Source organism: Hevea brasiliensis, unplaced genomic scaffold (assembly GCF_030052815.1).
Source record: "Hevea brasiliensis isolate MT/VB/25A 57/8 unplaced genomic scaffold, ASM3005281v1 Scaf7, whole genome shotgun sequence".
Lineage (NCBI taxonomy): Eukaryota > Viridiplantae > Streptophyta > Magnoliopsida > Malpighiales > Euphorbiaceae > Hevea > Hevea brasiliensis.
The window spans coordinates 1,144,874-1,166,812 of NW_026615250.1; the positions used below are offsets into that span (position 1 = coordinate 1,144,874).

Below are 21,939 nucleotides of genomic sequence, written 5' to 3' on the forward strand. Positions count from 1 at the left end.
TTCTCAGTCTACAGTTGGCAATAGGGCACATCAATCTGGAGTTGGTCAGGGACATGAGCAAAGGACTCATGCAGGGAATGCTTGGTATAACCAGATTAGCACTGACCTATTACCGCTCCTTGTCAGCATTGTGGTAAGCCACATAAGGGCACTTGTCATTGGGTCACTGGAGCATGCTTTGGTTGTGGACAGCTGGGACACCGTAGACAGGACTGTCCTACTAGTGAGACAACTCAGGGTGCTGGTCAGGCAGCACATTCTGCTCCCTCTTAGGTTCAACCAGTTTCACAGTATAGTGGTAGAAGTCAGGGTTTTGGTGGTCGCGATCAGGGTGGTAGAGGTTCTGGTGGTAGAGAATTTGCTCAAACTCAGGAACAGACATCTGGTGGTAGAGGTCAAGCTAGGGTTTTTGCTTTGACTCAGCAGGATGCTCAGGCATCTAATGCAGTAGTGACAGGTACACTTCCTATTTGCTCATTTGATGCTAGAGTAATGTTTGATCCTGGTTCCAGTCATTCCTTTGTTTCTCCATACTTTTCCATGAGATTTAGTACACCACCTACTTTGTTAGAGTATCCTTTATCTGTATCAACACCTATGAGGGATGCAATAGACACTGATATGGTGTATAGGGGATGTATAGTTTACATTGGAGATAAGGAATTAGCTGCAAATCTTGTTTCTTTGGATATGTTTGAGTTTGATGTGATTTTAGGCATGGATTGGTTAGCCACTTATCACGTTTTATTAGATTGTCATAATAAAGTTGTACTCTTTAAAATTCCTGGGGAGGCAGAATTTCAATTTTAGGGAGATTGCAGTATAGCCTCTTGTAATCTTATCTCCGTAGTGAGTGCTAGACGATTATTGCAAAAGAGGTGTAAAGGGTATCTAGCTTATGCTAGAGATGTTCAAGTAGAAGGTGCAAGTTTGGAGAATGTTGCAGTGGTTAAGGAGTTTCCTGAAGTGTTTCCAGAAGATTTATCAGGTTTACCCCCAGAGCGAGAGGTAGAGTTTGGTATAGACTTAGTTCCTGGAACTGAGCCCATATCTATGCCACCTTATCGTATGGCACCCGCAGAACTTAAGGAGTTGAAGGAGCAGCTACAGGACCTACTAGATAAGGGGTTTATTCGCTCTAGTGTTTCTCCATGGGGTGCTCCTGTATTATTTGTACGGAAGAAGGATGGGTCTTTGAGAATGTGCATTGATTATAGGCAATTGAATAAGGTGACTGTGCGTAATAAGTATCCTCTTCCATGCATAGATGACCTGTTTGACCAACTTCAAGGTGCAAAGTATTTTTCCAAGATTGATCTTCGATCTGGGTATCATCAATTGAGGGTCAAGAAAGAGGACATACTCAAGACGGCCTTTAGGACTAGGTATGGACACTATGAATTTCTTGTAATGTCTTTTGGTCTTACCAATGCTCCAGCCGCTTTTATGGATCTCATGAATAGAGTTTTCAAGCCTTTCTTAGATCAATTTGTTATAGTGTTCATCGATAACATTTAAGTGTACTCAAAGAGTAAAGAGGAGCATGAGCAGCATTTGAGAATTGTCCTTCAGACCTTACGGGAACACAAGCTATATGCCAAGTTCTCAAAATATGAGTTCTAGTTAGATAGTATGGCTTTCCTAGGCCATACAGTATCTAAGGATGGGGTGTGCATTGATAAGAAGAAAGTTGAAACAGTGCTTCATTGGCCTAGACCCACAACTGTGTCAGAGATTCATAGTTTCTTGGGTTTAGCAGGGTATTATAGACGGTTTATTCAAGACTTCTCTCTTATTGCAACACCTTTAACTAAGTTGACACAGAAAAATGTGAAATTTCAGTGGTCTGAGGCTTGTGAAAAAAGTTTTCAGGAGCTCAAGACTCGTTTAACTACTGCACCAGTGTTAAAACTGTTTAATCAAAAGCTTCTCATCCTTAGAGATCATTATAAGATACTTATCCACCAGCCTTCAAACAATGTATATTCTTGATGCTGGATATTTTAGCATAGAAAAAACATGTGATTCGACCAATCTTATAATGATTCTCACATCATAAACAGTATCAGTATTGTTGTAATTCCTGACTAAGAGATCCAAAGCAGAACATTACTCCAACATTAGTGCTATTCTTTGTTCCAGCTTAGTTAACAGTTTAAACTTTATTCTCATCATCATTTCCAACTTGAGAAGGTGAAGTAAAAAATTACATTTCTCCTTAGGAGGTACCTTGATCAAACTTTCTGTAGTAACTCTCAGTAAGTAACTAGTGTGTAGGATGTTTTAGCAAATTGTGCTGTCCCAAAGGAATTTGAGAAAGCCACTTTGCTGTCTAATCAGCTATGCATGATCCAACAAGTTGTGATCTTATCATCCCTTTTCTTTTAGTTGATTCAATGACTTCAAGAAAATGATCTATTCGAAGAACAAAAACATCTTCAAACCACCATTTCTCAGCTACAATTCTATGTTGTGAGTTTTCTGCATTATTTGCTCAAGCATTAGAGCACAATGAATCATCATCACCAGCAGCAAATGTTTTTGGGTCCATGGAAGCTTTCCAAGCAATAGCTTCAGAGCATAATTTCAAGAGTTGTAATCCCTTAGCGCCTGAAGAAATTATCTCGCAGCTTTTGAAAATCTGAAATATATCTTTCCATGATGCGTAAAGTATAAAACTTAGAAAAGTCTCAGCCTTAGAAATAAGATTTCCTTGTTCAAGATCATCACTCATTTCCAAGAAATATGCCGCATAAGATATCTGGAGCAATGTTGGCTGCTGTCAAATCAACTTTCCATCTGTAGTAGAATTTCACAACTAACTCAAAGATTTCAGCTCCACCTATAAGATTGTCTACTCGGATCTTAGAGATACTATTTTTATCTCCAATGCTTATTCTTTGGAATACTAATCTATTCAAATATCCACTTCTTGATACCATGGGAAGCTGACTACCCAAAAATAATATGAAGTTAGAATATGATTATGGATATTTATACTCATAAGATAATCAAAAAGGAAAAAAAAAAAAAAAGAAAGATATTTCAACTTCTTTTTAAATGAAAATATAGCTCAGGAAAGACCCAATATAACTCCATGCATATTTTCAATTCTCAAAAGAAAGAAGTGGGCAAAATGCGTGAATTATTTTCTGATTCCAAGTTGTTTTGTTCTTTGGTCAATCTCTATTATAGTTCTATAAATGCTAAAACCTACAGAATTCTCTGCAATCTCCATTAGTCATCAACTCTTAACCGTAAGCTTGTTGCCTATTAGTGTCATATGATGTAATCTCAACACAAAACTTCTAGCAACTCAAGAAAAGACTGCAACATTAATGTAGCAATAAGAAAATAATTTTCAACAGAGCTATATAACTTAAGAGGAACATATTGAGTGCACCTTATGTAACTGAAAGGTAGAATTCCCAACTTTTATTGTCAAATCATTTGCAACTTTTGAGCAAACAATCCTGCAGAAGTGAAATCAATCAAAATTGCAGAAAGAAGCACTGTAAAGATCATAGAGCTTTTCACACACACACACAAGTATATGCATGAACAGAAACAAAGAGATTACCAATTCTGGTTTCTTCTTTCTATAGCTTCAGCAACCATACTCATTTTGGAAGGAAAAATAATACACTTGTTGTGCCTAACCCCAAGTAATGAATGCCCACTGGCATTCCCTCTATCAAGACTTTTCGTTTCCATAGGAACCTTGTCATGTTTAAGGGATAGAGACCTGTACATTATTCCTTCACAACTCCAATTATCCAAAAAAAGAGTTGGTTTTTGGATTAGACAAATTTATGTTCAGGCAACAAAGAAAATACTTGTTGGAAAGTAGCTTTGCCATTAAGAGGGTTTGTTGCCTTTAGCTGTCTCTGGTCACTGTAAAGCACAGGTGTGTGTAGTGGACAGATTGTAGCCAACACCATGGCCAAATTTGTTATACATTCTCATCCACCAGGTGTCTCCTTTCTCTATCAGTCTTTGCTACCTAAAGCCTTTATTTTTTTTATTTGACTCTTACTAAAAGTTGAACTCGAAAATTTATAATTTTAGAGATAACTCTAACACCACTAAAGTATATCTCACTGATTTCTACTTAAAAGTTACATTATTCATGATCTCCAATCTATTCCATTCAAGCAAAAAATTACTGAACACTTCAACCATAGTGATCTACCACTAATCCTAGTCAACATTATATAATTTGAACTTAATTAAAAGTACTCACAGACAATGAGATTTTAAATTTGGGAAAAAAACAAAACCCACCTTTAAAATTTTGAACTTTTTCATATTCATCACATGAAATTCTTTTCCTTCTGGTATATCCCATTTAGTACATGAGTACTTCAATTCACGAATTTCTTCTTTTTTTTTTTCTTTAAATAAAAAAAGTGGGAATTTGTTAATGATAGTTTTAACGTTAATAATACTTATAAAAAACAAGTAATTAATGCAAAATTTTTTAATTCCTAATTTTTTTTATATTATTAAAAATAAATCCTTAAGGTATTTATACTGAAACATTCATAAACTTAATTGATTACAGTTAAAAATAAAATACTGACTCAATAAATAAATAAAAATTAAAAAGGTTTAACCATTTAAAGGTTAAAATAGCTCAATCCAAGGTAACATTGAAGCAATGAATTTAAAAACCATTGAAGATTTAAAAACCATCAACGTAGTTCTTATTACTGATTTTTAATTTTATTAGGGTTTCCTTTTGGATTAGCAGCAATTTTTCATAAGTGAAACAAAAAAGAAATTGAGGCTTGAGATGATATTTTAAAATAGCGTATTTTTTTATATATTAATTATGTGATAAAATTAGATGATATTTAAAATATACACTATATTTTAAAGCTATCATTGGAAAAATTAGAACAAATAAAAGGGAAAATGATGGGGAAAATCAACTAAATTTACATTTTATCAGAGATCTTGAGGGAACACTAGCTTGTGATGAGGGGATGATACATGAAGAGGTTAGAAGTACAGTGAAAAACAACACGAAAGCAAAATTGTCAACATATTACATTCCATGCCTATTTGCAGATATTAGAGTTTCTCCACCCCTAGTTCACAGAGAGGAATGGATGCTCTAGTAAGCAATCAGCAGACCATCTATGAGCAGCAGTACGAACAAAACATCGGCTCAGAAAATCCTTTGCATCTTCTGATACATTACTGGGTATTTGAGGCAGTTCATCTGTATATCCAATCACCCACAGAAGATCTTCAACTTCTGAATACTCCCAGGCTGGTTTTCCAGTTAACATCTCCAACACAGCACATCCAAAGGCCCAAATGTCTGTAGCATACTCAATCTTTTTTTCTCTCACCAATTCTGGAGACATATATCTGGTTGTGCCCCTCAAATCATGGCACTCTTCATTCACTGCCTCAGCCAATCCGAAGTCCGCAAGCTTTGCTACAAAAGTTCCCTTCCTTTCTCCATTACCAGGCACCAGCAAAATGTTGTCCGGCTTGATATCGCAATGGATGTAGCCACGACAATGAATGTACTTCAACCCCTGAAGAACGTCTCTTGAATAATACTTAACATCAGAATCAGCCAACCCAAAACCAGATAATCTTATTTGTCGTTCTAAACTAAGTCCCGAACAGTACTCCAAGAGTAAGTTATATACTTTCACCCCATTAGCCATATGCGTGACTTCGTCTCCATAACAACGAACCACGTACGGACTGGAAGTAAGATCACAGAGAACTTGTTTCTCATGCTTTAATGAAGATGATTGATCCATAATTGCAGATTTGACTGCCATTTGAGGAGGAAGATGAGTTCCCTGATTGACGGTTGTTCTTGTTTTAGCATAAAAGACAGAACCAAATCCTCCTTTGCCAAGCAAGCAAACTCGAACCCATGAAAGCCCATGAGAGGCTTCCAAAGTTGTAGCCGTTTCGAAACAAACGACTGGAGTCTTCTTTTTCCTCTTAAAAGCGTTGCGTCGCTTGATCATTTCGTACCATTTAGAATCATGTTTTGGCTTCCTAGGAGCAGAAGAGGAGGAGGAGGATATGACCACCACGGAGATGATGGCTGCCATGGTTGAAGAAAACATTAGTTGTTTGCAACCGAAAAGTTGTGTTTCTTGAAGAGAAATGTGGAATTGGAGATTACTATTAGCAGCTTAAGGGTTGTGTTTCTTGAGAAGAGATATGGAATTGGAGATTACTACTGCCAATAGCTTAAGCTAGGATTGCGAATTTACTTAGGGAGATGTTTGGATAGATTGGGTGAGGGAAGGGAAATGTAAGTAATGAGAGGATAAGAAATGATAAGGAATAGGAAGGGTAAAAAATGTTATAATAAAAAAAAAAATCTTATGTTTAGGAATGGGTGAATTAATAGAAAGATAAGGAGGGATAATGTATATTTTTTTATATTTGGGAAGAGGTGAAAGAGGGGTAAATTTAAGAGGGTGCATAAATAAAAATATTTATAACTCTTATTTCTTCCTCGTTACCTCTCATGGGGATGTAAGAAAAATTGAGATTTGAGGGACAAGAGAGGATAGAGGATAAGGTAACCCTTACTTACCCTTATCCTCCATTAGCTCACCTCTTTCCAAACACAGGGGTAAAAGAGTTAATTACCCCTTCTTATCTTTATTTATCCCTCCCTTGCCCTCATCCAAATAAATCCTTAGATGTAATCTTCAAGTCGATCCATGTGTCAAGTTCTTTTATCGGGTTGTGTTTTGATTTCAGATAGCACATTCTTCAAGCTTATCTCTCAAGCTTAAGACACCGAAAATAGTAGCCGCGTTTTGCAGGCAAGCAAAGAAGAGAATAAACCGATCAAAGTAAAACCAAGTTAGAGTTGGAGTTGGCTCTCCAAGGATTGAACTAGTTCTCTCTCACTAAATCCAACACTTATTAATAAAATAAAAGATATATTGAAATTACTAAATTTTATTAAACAAAATATTAACATAATTTAACAAATTTCTATGCAATAGGTTTTTACAATAAAAAAATATAAAATTTTTAAGATAGTTATAATAAAAAACAATAGTTAACTTTGAATATTACACCACAGAAAATTTATTTATTATTTAGAAAAAAAATTAAATCAAAATTATATTTTCATACTATTTAATTTAACCCATTGAATCATCATGAGAATGTGTTATTCAATTTTGCATATTTAAGCTTATGCTACGCTCATTATTTTTAATTTATATAACACTCTTAATTCATGTTTAAAAATACCAAATAAATTCGATTAAATATTTTATAAACTTGTTAATATATTTAGAACCTAAATTACTTTGACATTTGTAGTATTAAAACAACTCAATGTAATATTTTAAAATTAATGTAAAATTTATCTATTACAAGCAAGTTGTGAAGACATCAATTTACAAAACAGCATTTAATTTAATTAAGGTTAATTCTTTCTTTAAAAAAAACTGTTTTGATATTCAAACTTTTAAAATTTTTAATATACGTATTATTTTTAATTTTTTTACATTTTAAAAAAATACATTAATCAATCCATTTAAACCAGAGTGGCAGAAGCTTGACAAATGTGGATGCTGCTTGAATTTATTTCTTTTATTTATTTTTTATGTCAATATGATTCTTGGTGTGTTAAAATGGTCGTTTGTTTTTCTCTTCACAACTTTGTTGGGTTGAGAATGCCTTTATTCCCAGATGATCTGAAAACTCTGCTGAAAGAACAATGTGATTCGACCAATCTTATAATGATTCTCACATCATAAACAGTATCAGTACTGTTGTAATTCCTGACTAAGAGATCTAAAGCAGAACATTGCTCCAACATCAATGCTATTCTTCGTTTCAGCTTATTTAACAGTTCAAACTTAATTCTTATCACCATTCCCAATTTGAGAGGGTGAAACAAAACATTACAGGAAACTGAATTTTTCTCCTTAGGAAGTACCTTAATCAAACTTTTTGTAATAACTCTTAGTAACTGGTGTGTAGGATGTTTTGGCAGATTATGCGGTCCAGAAGGAATTTGAGAAAGCCATTTTGCTGTCTAGTGAGCTATGCATGATCAACAAGTTGTGATCTTATCATCCCTTTTCTTTTAATTGATTCAATGACTTCAAAAAAATGATCTATTCGAAGAACAGAAACATCTTCAACCTACCAATTCTCGGCTACACATATACGTTGTGAATTTTCTGTATTATTTGCTCGAGCATTAAAGCACAATGAGTTTGTTAATGATAGTTTTAACGTTAATAATACTTATAAAAAACAAGTAATTAATGCAAAATTTTTTAATTCCTAATTTTTTTTATATTATTAAAAATAAATCCTTAAGGTATTTATACTGAAACATTCATAAACTTAATTGATTACAGTTAAAAATAAAATACTGACTCAATAAATAAATAAAAATTAAAAAGGTTTAACCATTTAAAGGTTAAAATAGCTCAATCCAAGGTAACATTGAAGCAGTGAATTTAAAAACCATTGAAGATTTAAAAACCATCAACGTAGTTCTTATTACTGATTTTTAATTTTATTAGGGTTTCCTTTTGGATTAGCAGCAATTTTTCATAAGTGAAACAAAAAAGAAATTGACACTTGAGATGATATTTTAAAATAGTGTATTTTTTTATATATTGATTATGTGATAAAATTAGATGATATTTAAAATATACACTATTTTTTAAAGCTATCATTGGAAAAATTAGAACAAATAAAAGGGAAAATGATGGGGAAAATCAACTAAATTTACATTTTATCAGAGATCTTGAGGGAACACTAGCTTGTGATGAGGGGATGATACATGAAGAGGCTAGAAGTACAGTGAAAAACAACACGAAAGCAAAATTGTCAACATATTACATTCCATGCCTATTTGCAGATATTAGAGTTTCTCCACCCCTAGTTCACAGAGAGGAATGGATGCTCTAGTAAGCAATCAGCAGACCATCTATGAGCAGCAGTACGAACAAAACATCGGCTCAGAAAATCCTTTGCATCTTCTGATACATTACTGGGTATTTGAGGCAGTTCATCTGTATATCCAATCACCCACAGAAGATCTTCAACTTCTGAATACTCCCAGGCTGGTTTTCCAGTTAGCATCTCCAACACAGCACATCCAAAGGCCCAAATGTCTGTAGCATACTCAATCTTTTTTTCTCTCACCAATTCTGGAGACATATATCTGGTTGTGCCCCTCAAATCATGGCACTCTTCATTCACTGCCTCAGCCAATCCGAAGTCCGCAAGCTTTGCTACAAAAGTTCCCTTCCTTTCTCCATTACCAGGCACCAGCAAAATGTTGTCCGGCTTGATATCGCAATGGATGTAGCCACGACAATGAATGTACTTCAACCCCTGAAGAACGTCTCTTGAATAATACTTAACATCAGAATCAGCCAACCCAAAACCAGATAATCTTATTTGTCGTTCTAAACTAAGTCCCGAACAGTACTCCAAGAGTAAGTTATATACTTTCACCCCATTAGCCATATGCGTGACTTCGTCTCCATAACAACGAACCACGTACGGACTGGAAGTAAGATCACAGAGAACTTGTTTCTCATGCTTTAATGAAGATGATTGATCCATAATTGCAGATTTGACTGCCATTTGAGGAGGAAGATGAGTTCCCTGATTGACGGTTGTTCTTGTTTTAGCATAAAAGACAGAACCAAATCCTCCTTTGCCAAGCAAGCAAACTCGAACCCATGAAAGCCCATGAGAGGCTTCCAAAGTTGTAGCCGTTTCGAAACAAACGACTGGAGTCTTCTTTTTCCTCTTAAAAGCATTGCGTCGCTTGATCATTTCGTACCATTTAGAATCATGTTTTGGCTTCCTAGGAGCAGAAGAGGAGGAGGAGGATATGACCACCACGGAGATGATGGCTGCCATGGTTGAAGAAAACATTAGTTGTTTGCAACCGAAAAGTTGTGTTTCTTGAAGAGAAATGTGGAATTGGAGATTACTATTAGTAGCTTAAGGGTTGTGTTTCTTGAGAAGAGATATGGAATTGGAGATTACTACTGCCAATAGCTTAAGCTAGGATTGCGAATTTACTTAGGGAGACGTTTGGATAGATTGAGGGGTGAGGGAAATGTAAGTAATGAGAGGATAAGAAATGATAAGGAATAGGAAGGGTAAAAAATGTTATAATAAAAAAAAAATCTTATGTTTAGGAATGGGTGAATTAATAGAAAGATAAGGAGGGATAATGTATATTTTTTTATATTTGGGAAGAGGTGAAAGAGGGGTAAATTTAAGAGGGTGCATAAATAAAAATATTTATAACTCTTATTTCTTCCTCGTTACCTCTCATGGGGATGTAAGAAAAATTGAGATTTGAGGGACAAGAGAGGATAAGGTAACCCTTACTTACCCTTATCCTCCATTAGCTCACCAATCTTATAATAATTCTCACATCATAAACAGTATCAGTATTGTTGTAATTCCTGACTAAGAGATCTAAAGTAGAACATTGCTCCAACATAAGTGCTATTCTTTGTTCCAGCTTATTTAACAGTTCAAACTTAATTCTCATCACCATTCCCAACTTGAGAGGGTGAAGCAAAACATTACAGGAAACTGAGTTTTTCTCCTCAGGAAGTACATTGATCAAACTTTATGTTGTAACTCTTAGTAACTGGTGCGTAGGATGTTTTGGCAAATTATGCGATCCAGAAGGAATTTGAGAAAGCCATTTTGCTGTCTAGTGAGCTATGCATGATCAACAAGTTGTGATCTTATCATCCCTTTTCTTTGAATTGATTCAATGACTTCAAGAAAATGATCTATTGGAAGAACATAAACATCTTCAACCTACCAATTCTCGGCTACACATCTACGTTGTGAATTTTCTGTATTATTTGCTCGAGCATTAAAACACAATGAATTTGTTAATGATAGTTTTAACGTTAATAATACTTATAAAAAATAAGTAATTAATGCAAAATTTTTTAATTCCTAATTTTTTTATATTATTAAAAATAAATCTTTAAGGTATTTATACTGAAACATTCATAAACTTAATTGATTAATGTTAAAAACAAAATACTGACTCAATAAATAAATAAAAATTGATAAGGTTTAACTATTTAAGGGTTAAAATAGCTCAGTCCAAGGTAACACTGAAGCAATGAATTTAAAAACTATTCAAGATTTAAAAACCATCAACGTAGTTCTTATTACTGATTTTTAATTTTATTAGGGTTTCCTTTGGATTAGCAGCAATTTTTCATAAGTGAAACAAAAAAGAAATGTGGAATTGTAGATTACTACCGGTAGCTTAAGGGTTGTGTTTCTTGAGAAGAGATATGGAATTGGAGATTACTACTGCCAATAGCTTAAGCTAGGATTGCGAATTTACTTAGGGTCTGTTTGGATAGATTGAGGGGTGAGGGAAGTGTAAGTAATGGGAGGATAAGAAAGGATAAGGAAGAGGAAGGGTAAAAAAGTTTATAATAAAAAAAAAAATCTTATGTTTAGGAATTGGTGAATTACTAGAAAGATAAGGAGGGATAATGTATATTTTTTATGAAAGAGTGATAAATTTAAGGAGGTGTATAAATAGAAATAAAAATTTAGATTTGAGAGGTAAATGAGGGTAAGACTTATCCTTGCTTACCCTTACCCTTCACTAACTCACCTCTTATCAAACAGTGATAAAATAGTTAGTTATCCATTCTTACCTTTATTTACCCCTCTTTCACCATAATCCAAATAAACCCTTAGATATAATATTCAAGTCGGTCCATGTGTGAGTTTTTTTATCGGGTTGTGTTTTGATTTCAGATAGCACATTCTTCAAGCTTATCTCTCAAGCTTAAGGGTTTAGCAGAGTGACCGACAATAGTAGCACATTCTTCAAGCTTATCTCTCAAGCTTAAGGGCAAAGCATAGAAAAATCTCAAATTAAAATATGTACCGGCAAAATAGCCTGAATTTCTCTTCTCAATCAACTTTGTAGCTACCGATTTAGTTGAAGATGCTTGCGGGACTTCCAATATCGCAATGCATTAACTATATTGCTCAAGATACCTGACTGACCACAAAATTTAGTGTAAAACACATAGGTACTGATTTGTTGGGAAATAGCATTAAACAACAAATATCAGTTTAACAAGCCACGAATAAAATAGGAAGTAGCAGAAAACCTGGTTCAGTATGATAGCATTTTAATCTATACTTGTGAGCTTTTGCAAAAAAAGAACTGAAAAAAAAGGGAAGTAAACAACCGATTTTAATAAAGTGAAGAGACTTGGAAGGGAAACAATAATATAGAAATAGGTACCTATAATCAAAATTTTCATTTACATACTGCCTTTGGAATGAACTTCCATCATATCCTTAAATTATTGAAAGATTTTCTGTGAGCAGAACAATTATCAAACAATACTGCCATTAACAACAAATTTTACAGAGACATCAATCCTGTAATCAATATGGCAAAACAAATGGCCTGAATTGTCATGTGAAGCTAAAGTAAAACATAAGTCGAATAAAGCAAACCTTGCACAAGGGACATTTTACAGAAGAAGGGGCACAGGAATGCTTGCCAGCAACTACTTTAGTCCAATGCAAAATGCACAAGCTTAAATAAGGTTTATACAGAATTATGGTAAAATTGCTCAAACACCCACATCTAGGATCGATTCATAATGCACAATTACTATCATAAAGGTTTCAAATTGCTCTCTGTTACCCATAATTCTTAACAAATCTTAAGCGCCTAATCACTACCGCTCATACAATTTTTAACCAACGAAAAGCACAACAAGAGAGCTCTCATACAAATACCAAACAAGGAATTGGGTCAATAATAGACATATAAATTGTTAAGAAGTATATAATGCAATACAACATGCATACCCTTGAATAGAAGTATATAACCATAAAAAGGCTGACACTCCAGAAGCGAGTGCAATTTTTGCCTCTGGGATATTTTGTTCTTCAACCAAAGCTGAAATTGACTTAAGTGATTCCATCGAGCAAGACGTGGGTGTTGAAGAGGAAGGAGCACCTAAGTTAGATAATGCTTCTCTGATTCTACCAATTGGCCATGAAAATTCTAGTGCCGTATCCTTGAGCTGAAGTTTCAATGAATCATCATTCTCTATGGTAAAAGAAAGGTCCATCATAAATCCACTACATATGTTCAACAATCATTTCATCAACTTAAATAAAAAAAGGCAAAACAAAAAGAGGAAGAGGCTACTGTAGAATTATGATGAAAACAAGGAAAATCCAACAAGGTTAGATATGATGAATCTGAGAAATGATGAACCTGAATTTTAATTTATTTTTACAGGTAGATGAGAAAATATATGGGATTGCATACATTTCTAAAAGTTTTTCATAAACATTTGAAATCCAAATGTTACATATCATTATTTGATCACGAACCATTAAGATAGGAAAATATTTGATCACACTTAGCATTAGCAGCCATTATAATGCTGACAAAAGCTTAAGTTGGTTAAGTGACAATTACAGTTTCTAAATTGACCTAAAAGTCTTGCAGCCTGGACAAGTATTACAGGATGAGAATGCTAGAGACATATGAGTTATTACAATAATGGCATTAAACATGTCTCTCACATTGACAATCACCTCTAACTTTGATGCATTTTTATTGACATCTAAAATAAACTATATAAATATAGAAAACTATATAAATATAGAAAATAAAACAGTATTACCAGTTTGAATTCTTGTTCTTAAAAAAGATTAATGATGGCTGCCGCTGCTTCTCTTTTTTTTTTTTTTTCGCAATTCTAAATGCCAAGCTATATATGGGGAACCAGTAAGATGTAAGCCAGTGGACTGGTTTGCATGTGCAAATGAGAGATTGAACTGCTGGATTTGATTACTTTGGCAGAATGCCAAATCCATCAGCTTGCAAATGAACGCATTGAATCATTATCATTCAAAAGTATGAAAATATGAAAGGGAAGCCTAAATAGTGGTCTTGCAATTTGTCAGTCAAAGTTAATGCTTAATGATAAAAAAGCATACTTGCATCTAACAAAACAAAATTCAATTGAAAGCTTTTTCGTTTTTCTTAAGTGAAAATAAAACTCTCGCCCTCAAAACAGTTCTGAATTAAAAATAATGGGAGACAATGGAAACACTGGGGAAAGAACACTATTATTGATGAAAAGCTTATAACTTGACCAATTTATGGATAAAACTGGCTATTATGGTGTTAGATCAGAATTAGAAGTTTAGAACTATCCTCTCCAAGACTCCAACCAATTCTCACCAATTAAAAATTCTCAGTGGTTCCTTTAGATCATTAGTTTCAGATAACCCGAAACCCAGCCACATGAAAAATATTAACTTTTGCAAAGTTGTAGTCCAATAACAACAATTGAACCAAACCAATCCCAGTACAAGAGAAAATATTGCGAATAAGGGAAGAGAACAGGGCTTATCAGATTTTTTTTTTTTTCATTGATCATATTTAAAGAAAAACTCAAAGGAAATCTATCTGAATAAAACCCATGACTACAAATTTAGCTCCAAAAAATAGACAAATTCCAATCAATAATCCTGCAGAAAATGGAAGACAATTTCACTTGACCACAAAGGTTTCTACACAGCAAATAACCCAAGGGGGTATTATCCAATCAACATTTCAACAATCCCCAGATAAAACAACCCAAAAAAAAGGAAAAAAAAAAAACTTGGCCTTTGCGGGTCTAGAACACAATGAAAGTAAAATATGCTAAGTACGATACACATATTCACATAATCTCAAAAAGGTATCTTTCAATCAACATTGCAAACAATCCCGACTCAAAATAAGCTGAAAAAAACCTTCACATATGTACATATTCAACTTGTCAGAACCAAAATGTCAACAACCACAACCAACCAAGAAAATAAAAATTAGAAGCCATTAAAGAGCGTATATGCATTAATTTGCCAACAGTAGTAAAAGAAAGGGTGACATAGGTGTAGAGATTAATGGATGAAGCGACTGCAGTGGATCCGTGCACCAATGCGTTTTCACCGGACAGCGTGATTTTCCTTGGAGCTCTTGCTTTAACTTCCATTGTTTTCAGTAGCTCTGAAAATCCCAATTTCCTCGAGAGATCTTCGGGTTATTGAAGTCAGGAAGTTCAGTGCTCTCTGAGATTTATGGATCCGTTAATTGGGAAACTCATGATTGGGAAGAAATGAGCACTCTTTGACGGAGAAATCAAAAAACTGAACCGAAATAAATAGATATTCTCTTTTCTGTTGTTTTTCACACTACAAGCAAGTGGAAGATCACCACGCGCAGTCTCTGTCTTGGTGGCGCGTGGCTGGTCAAAGAGTGTAGCTTGTGGGACCTATTATTAAACTTGGATTGTGGAGGGATTGTGTGATCTAGGGTACACTTTGTTACGGTAGGTAAATGCTATTTTTAAGGAGAACTTGTAAATTATTATTGGATATATGATAAAAATTATAATTTATAATTTTATTTTTAAAATAATAAGTTACTTTATAAATTATATTACTATTAGTATAATATTTATTCTATTAAAATTCAATATTTGTGAATTAAAAATTACAATAATTTAATTCACAATATTTTTCTAAAAATTTTGTTTATATAATTTTCATATTTATAAAAATTTAATTTTTTTTAAAATTTAAGTTGACTGTTTAATTTATAGTTGATTAATAATATATTTTAATAAAAATGTCTCAAAAATTAATTTATTTTTTTAAAAATAGAAATACTAAATTTGTGATTTTATCATATTTTGAGAATTAAATTATTTAAAAGAAATTGTGCATTAAATGGTAAACCATATATATATATATATATATATATATAAAGCGACCTAGTTATTTAAATATATATTATTAATTAATATATATTTTATACCAAAAATGTGCAATACACATTAATTTATAATCCGAATTAGTATTAATTCAGTTTAAATTACATAATTAAATTTATTTTTTAAAATGTAAAATAATTATTTTTCCCTAGAAAACGTGAAATAAATTTTATCCATTGACAAGGAGAGATCTATGCTGATTGTGAACTTGTGATTGAATCCCGCTTTCTAGATGAGAAAATTATATACTACATCAATTATTTAAAAAAATAATAATTACAATTATTTAAGTAAAAAATAATAATACAATGATTATTCATATTTAATTTATCATATACTTATATGAAATAATCAAAATACTATATAATTTCTCCTGTAAATGTGGGTCTAATCTAATCCCATTAACCAACAAAGTCGTTGACAAAAGCAAGCCGTGGCTCCACCCCACTTTCATTGCCTATTTTTTCATTCCACTAACCACAAGATGAGAGAGAGAGAGAGAGAGAGAGAGAGAGAGAGAGAGAGAGAGTATGGTTCTGAATTGTTTAGTCAATTAATGCGATAAGAGAAAGTATGATAGTTGAAATTACATATCAGTCGTTTTTGTTGAACAGAAAATGCTAAGTGGCATGAAAGAGTCAACTGAGATTGAATCTCTGACCATTTTTTTGAGGCAAGATGAGGAGGACCTGTGGATTCAGCAAGCTATCATTCTGAAATTGCAATCTGTTCTTGGAGAGTGTCATAAAGAGTTTCAACAACATTGAGCAGGAAGCCATCTGAACCATGTTTCGCCAATAATGAAATAGCCACAGGTACATCATCGTACATGCCTAGCGGTATGCTCACCTGTAGTTCGATATGATATTCACAGAAATATAATAATGCTCAAGTTTTATAAAATCCAAGGAAATTGTTTTTTCTTTTTTTTTTTTTTTTATTCACATTAAAGAGCAAGAGAGAACCTGGCAGAATCCTGATAATCCAGCAATGGAGAGCAAGCTAGAAGCCTCGGCACGAAAAATTTCCAGTGTAGTTGGATCTGTGTTTAGTTTTGGTGGACGTCCTGGTACTGTAGGGATAGCCAGGATACCAAAATCCTGCTCTTATATTGTTAGATATTAGACAAGCACATTAAAAATAATGAATCAAGCAAGTATGACACAGATGTTCTGCCTGCATTTTACTTAGCAGGTTTATTGATTTTTATATTTGACAACGGTGAGCCCATACGACACTGATACTACACAACTAAAACCTTATTAATCCCATTGTGAATTGAAATTGGTTCGAGCAAAGTTCACGTTAGCATATATATATATATATATATATATATATATATATATATATATATATATATATATATATATATGTCAATCCGCAAATAAAAACTATTTTCTTCTTTGCACAAGTGTTATACTTCAAGTGTCTTAACTGCCTAAGCCCTTATAGGCAGATTTTCTTTATCATATCAAAAGCAATGCAAAATCCAGATATAGAAGATTAATCAACTTCCACAAGCATAATTTATGTAACCTAAAGATAAGCTTAAGGCCTTATTCTTTTGATGAAGAATTTTTGGGTTGTGGAGTAGCTGCAAGAGAGAGTACCTCAAGAAGACTTGTAAGGGTGGCAATTATTTCTGCCTTCACAGAGTAACAAATATCAATGCTTTCTCCTGTTGTTTGAATAGCTCCCCACACTCGTTCTGATATTCCTGTACCCAAATCAGGTTTGACAGTAGTAACCCATTCACCATGGTTATTCTTGAATTCATACCTACGCTTCAAATAGAAAATAAATCCAATCAGATCTAGCAGATACATTCTCTCGTCTGGCACAACCATAAGGAAAATGATAATTATCATTCAGGTTCATAGATAAATCAATTCAGAAAAAATTAGGAAATGTTTTACACCTTTGAAGCAAACGCATGGCACTTGAGAGGGCTGCCAAGGATGCTATACCATAGTCTTGCTTTTTGATTTCTTTACTAATAAAATGACTCAAACTTGGAACTTTGTTCTCAACATAGTCCCCAAGGATTAAATGCTTCACGACATCACCTGCAATATCAAATGTAAGAAGCGATACATATGAACAAACTGATGCAGATGCGATAATGCATTATGATAGGACACCAAAAGGAATGAAACAGTACTAGGAAACATTTCCATCAAGCCCAGTTGCATCTTCCTGTTGTATGTTCTAACTGAGAAATGTCCAAACAACTACCGTATTTATCTTGATGCTACTATTTCCCATTCAGTCCATTACAGAGAATAAAAGTATCCTTCATATACTATGGAATCAGGATGCAATTTCTAAATTCCTGCCTTAGAACTTGAAAGATAAAAGAAAACTGACCCCCAAATAACTTCTCCACTGATTTAACAAGAACTTGACTAACTCGATTATTCGGAGTGCTTGAAAGCTGAAAACAGTCTTCTGCAATAAATATCTGCCTTGGTCTAACCAGATCCACATCAGGCAATTGAAGTAGAATGCGACCAACTCGATTCAAAATCACTGGATCCCTAGCAAACCATCCTGGATGAAGAATCGATGCCAAAAGAATGAATCACCAAGTTAAAGCACTCAGAGAATTATTTAATTCTCCTGCAACTCTATCCAGTTGATTGGTAGAATAAAGAAATTGAACAGACAAACTGTCCCAATATCATTACATAAAGCAACAGAGATTAGTAGCGTGTTGGTGCATTGTTGTGAATATTGAAGAAATGATGCTATTGATCAGGGAATACATAAAAATTTCAGATTCAATGATCTATAGAAATACTCAAGTGTCCTGTCCACCCATAATTCAGAAGTTGCAGATGCTGCTTTGAATGTGAATGTAGAATGAATAAAGATACAAAGAAATAATATTTTTGGTGAAACACTCTAATATCAGAAACCCACACAATAATTTGACCACCAGTTGGTTTATTTGGTCCAATAAATTCATTCAAAATGAACCATAATAATGCTGGTTCCTTACCCACAGTATCAAAACTCTGTGCCATGGGAATAACTCCAGCAGTAGAAACAGCATCATGTGAAGGTCGAAACCCCAAAATGCTGCAATATGATGCTGGAACTCTTACACTTCCTCCAGTGTCAGTTCCTGCAGCCAAAATAATCTTTTTACTTTGATTGAGTTATGATAAACCAAGGCATATGAAAAATCAATCTAGAGTAGAATATTCACCTAAGGAGAAGTCTACAAGCTTTGCACCTACTGCAACAGCAGACCCACTGGAAGATCCTCCAGGTACACGATCTGGAGCACAAGGATTTGTAGGTGTGCCATAATGTTTATTTTCCCCATCTAGACTGCCTCAAAACACAATTATTCAGTTATATAAGAAACAAATATGACGTGAATGTTCAGGGAAGTTTTATCATGCAAAAGATGAACCACCTTGAAAAAATGTACGATGAATAATTAGAATTTAAATGGCACATCAGATTTGATACCAAATTAAACTAATGTCACACCATTTATATATATTCAACATTTTCACAGGCTTGCGATGCAATTTTGATTCAAGAATCACTGAGAAAGAGATGTCATCACTTCACTTGCTCATTTCCTGAAGTACATTGCATGCAGAATCTTAGCACAACAAATAATAAAAGAACTAAAAACAAGGGCACAAACTGCTTTTAGTTCATGACATTTGTTTAATCACAAGTAAGACAATAGCTAACAAATGAAAGAACTTTAAGGTCTCATGAAATTTTTACTTTACTCACTGCTCTTATTCAATTTATCTAAGAAATGGTTCACAATTAAAAAATAAATATATAAATAAACCCTCTGCCTCTGAGTATTTAAGAACAACACTTGTTTACCAATGAACTTTAGCTTAGTAGCAATGGTGCCTACACTTATGAGATCTAGAGTTCCAAAAGGTTGGAAGAAAATCAATAAAAATTAAAATTGAAATTAAAAAAGAACAGGACCTGTTTCACATTCTCACCTATATGCCATTTCATCCATGACAGTTTTACCAATACATGTGGCTCCTCCTCTCAAGATAGCCAAAACAGCCGGAGAAGTAGATGTAGCAGCTGAATGGGTCCTTGCCCAGTCCGGATTGCCAAACCCAGTCACAAATCCATTCACATCGAAACTAATCCAAAAGTTCAACCCACAAAGGTAAACTAAACATTAAAACACAATAAGATGCAGATTGAAAAAATAAATAAATAAAAAGGAAAGCAAAATTTTTATTCCAATTCCAATTCCAATTATCATCAAGAGCTGGAAGATGAGCCCAAAACAAGCATGAAAACGAGCATCGTAATTGAAAATATTCATGAATTCACTATAAAATAAGAGACGAATATTGAAGGAAACGAAAAAGAAACCAAGAAAAATAATTGAATTGAAGAGACTGACATATCTTTAACCGCAAAGGTAAGACCATTTAAGGGAAGTTCATGAGATGAAGAACTCGGTTTGAGCACGAATTTCTCCATGAAAGCTCCATAATCCGAGCTTCTTTCCATGTTTGTTACTGCTCAGTGTGATTGTGGTCTCTAACCCAAAGTCCCTACGTTCTCAAACCGAAAAAGGATGTTGGCCCCATAAATCAGATAACTGTATCGTGATGACCTTTTTGGCCGTCTAATTTGGGTGCTTTAGTTGGCTTTATGGAGGGCAACGAGGGAATTTCAGTATTTCCGTTCTATTTATCCATTCCTCATTAATCAGTTAATCCTTCAGCGGAAGTTTGATTGGACAGAAAAATAACATGAAATAAAACTTTTTTATAATTAATTTTTTTAAAAAATAAAAAGAATGTCAATTGAATTTCTATTTACAAAAATCATCTATCATTAAAAAGGAGAAATTTAAGTCAACATATAAAAAATTTCTGAGTGATCAAGATTTTTTTCAATCGAAAGAGTATTAATTGATTTTTTCATTATGTTGAAATACATTTGTTATTAAAAAAAGGGTAAACTAATTAAATTTACGGAGAGTTAAGTAATTTAGAAAAAAATTCATCCTTCATGTTTGCTACTACATCCGCTGCAGCTCTCTCTCATAGTTTTTTCAGTGACTCTCCTCTATGTTTTTTATTTTTTTATATTTTTATAAGAGAGAGACTCTCCTCTGTATTTGATTTTTCTTTCAAGGCTTAGTCCTTCATTCCTGCCAAAGTAGTCAGTTGTCTCCTACCTCATCTAGGTGAGGACGACATCTTTTCTTACTAGGAGAGTGGCATCTTCCTCCTCACTTCCGAGTGGGTTGTATATATGATTTTGTTGGTTTTTCTCTGAATACACGCAATGACTCATTAGAGAGAGTTTTTCACGTCAACTGTGCTATATTGACGATCTCCCAGCATTGGCTCTATAATATTGATTTTGGTGTATTTGATGGGAAGTTTTTTGGTTGTTAAGTTCTTGGAGGTCTACTTTGGTGAATAGCACTTTAGAAGTCTTTACCCACTTCTAAAGACATGGAACTTTGAGTCGCTCCCTTCCTGAATGCCTCATTGCTCTTACTTCTGTTGCAGCTGCCATAGCTAGGGTTTGGATCTCTGGGTTGGACTTGTATGCTGGATTGAGGAGCTTTTGTTTTAATTCGTGGGTTGTGTGTTTTATGAGTTAGGTTTCATTGGATTCTCTGTCTCTAGTCTGAGTCTCTGTTAACTTTATGGTTTTTTTTTTTAGCTCTTATTCTTGATTTTTACCTATATATTCTTTTCCCATCAACGATACCTCCAACTTTAATGAAAGTAAAAATTCAACTAAAAATTAAACCAAAAATTTAAGCCATAATCCAAACATAGATATAGCCATTAGAACGAATCTAACCTGTGACTAGAATTAAATCAAAATTGATATTAAACTAACCGATCCAAATCATCTGATTTTGAATCATATCTAAGTTTTTTCCCTTTCAAAAATTTTATTAAAACATTAACCATTAAATTGATCGAAATTAAATCGATAGGATACTGAAATTAAAACCATGTTGTCAAAGTAGTCAAGATTAGCTAAAGGTTTCTTTTTCAGTTCATAAAGTTTCGAATAAAACTCGAACTCAATACCTTAAAATTAGAGACAACTC

General features: G+C 33.7%; 3 protein-coding genes and 1 pseudogene across 6 annotated transcripts; all 4 read right to left on the reverse strand.

Moving 5' to 3' along the window:
* Positions 1 to 1,905: 1,905 nt before the first annotated feature.
* Positions 1,906 to 3,753, reverse strand: LOC110662031 (coleoptile phototropism protein 1-like; annotated as a pseudogene).
* Positions 3,754 to 5,093: 1,340 nt separating this feature from the next.
* LOC110660339 (mitogen-activated protein kinase kinase kinase 20-like) lies at positions 5,094 to 6,089 on the reverse strand. Its single transcript, XM_021818612.2, has one exon. The coding sequence runs from the start codon at positions 6,087 to 6,089 to the stop codon at positions 5,094 to 5,096; it is 996 nt and encodes a 331-aa protein (XP_021674304.2).
* Positions 6,090 to 8,713: 2,624 nt separating this feature from the next.
* LOC110660327 (mitogen-activated protein kinase kinase kinase 20-like) lies at positions 8,714 to 12,048 on the reverse strand. The gene is made up of 2 exons (XM_058142726.1): positions 11,936 to 12,048; positions 8,714 to 9,899 (listed from the first exon to the last, which is right to left on the reverse strand). Exon 2 carries the CDS (start codon positions 9,817 to 9,819, stop codon positions 8,911 to 8,913), a length of 909 nt encoding a protein of 302 aa, XP_057998709.1. The 5' UTR covers positions 9,820 to 9,899; positions 11,936 to 12,048; the 3' UTR covers positions 8,714 to 8,910.
* A 618-nt stretch (positions 12,049 to 12,666) lies between these two features.
* LOC110660315 (amidase 1-like) lies at positions 12,667 to 20,431 on the reverse strand. 4 transcript variants are annotated; one of them, XM_058142722.1, is made up of 11 exons: positions 20,322 to 20,399; positions 20,257 to 20,285; positions 19,835 to 19,987; positions 19,060 to 19,184; positions 18,850 to 18,975; positions 18,216 to 18,398; positions 17,767 to 17,914; positions 17,459 to 17,627; positions 16,814 to 16,948; positions 16,510 to 16,697; positions 12,667 to 13,123 (listed from the first exon to the last, which is right to left on the reverse strand). In XM_058142722.1, the coding sequence occupies exons 1-10, from the start codon at positions 20,364 to 20,366 to the stop codon at positions 16,557 to 16,559; spliced, it is 1,254 nt and encodes a 417-aa protein (XP_057998705.1). In that variant the 5' UTR covers positions 20,367 to 20,399; the 3' UTR covers positions 12,667 to 13,123; positions 16,510 to 16,556. The 4 variants fall into 4 exon arrangements, with proteins under 4 accessions (XP_057998705.1, XP_057998706.1, XP_057998704.1 ...); XM_058142723.1 differs by having other exon boundaries at positions 19,835 to 20,018; positions 20,322 to 20,396; XM_058142721.1 differs by having other exon boundaries at positions 20,257 to 20,431.
* Between the last annotated feature and the right edge of the window lie 1,508 nt (positions 20,432 to 21,939).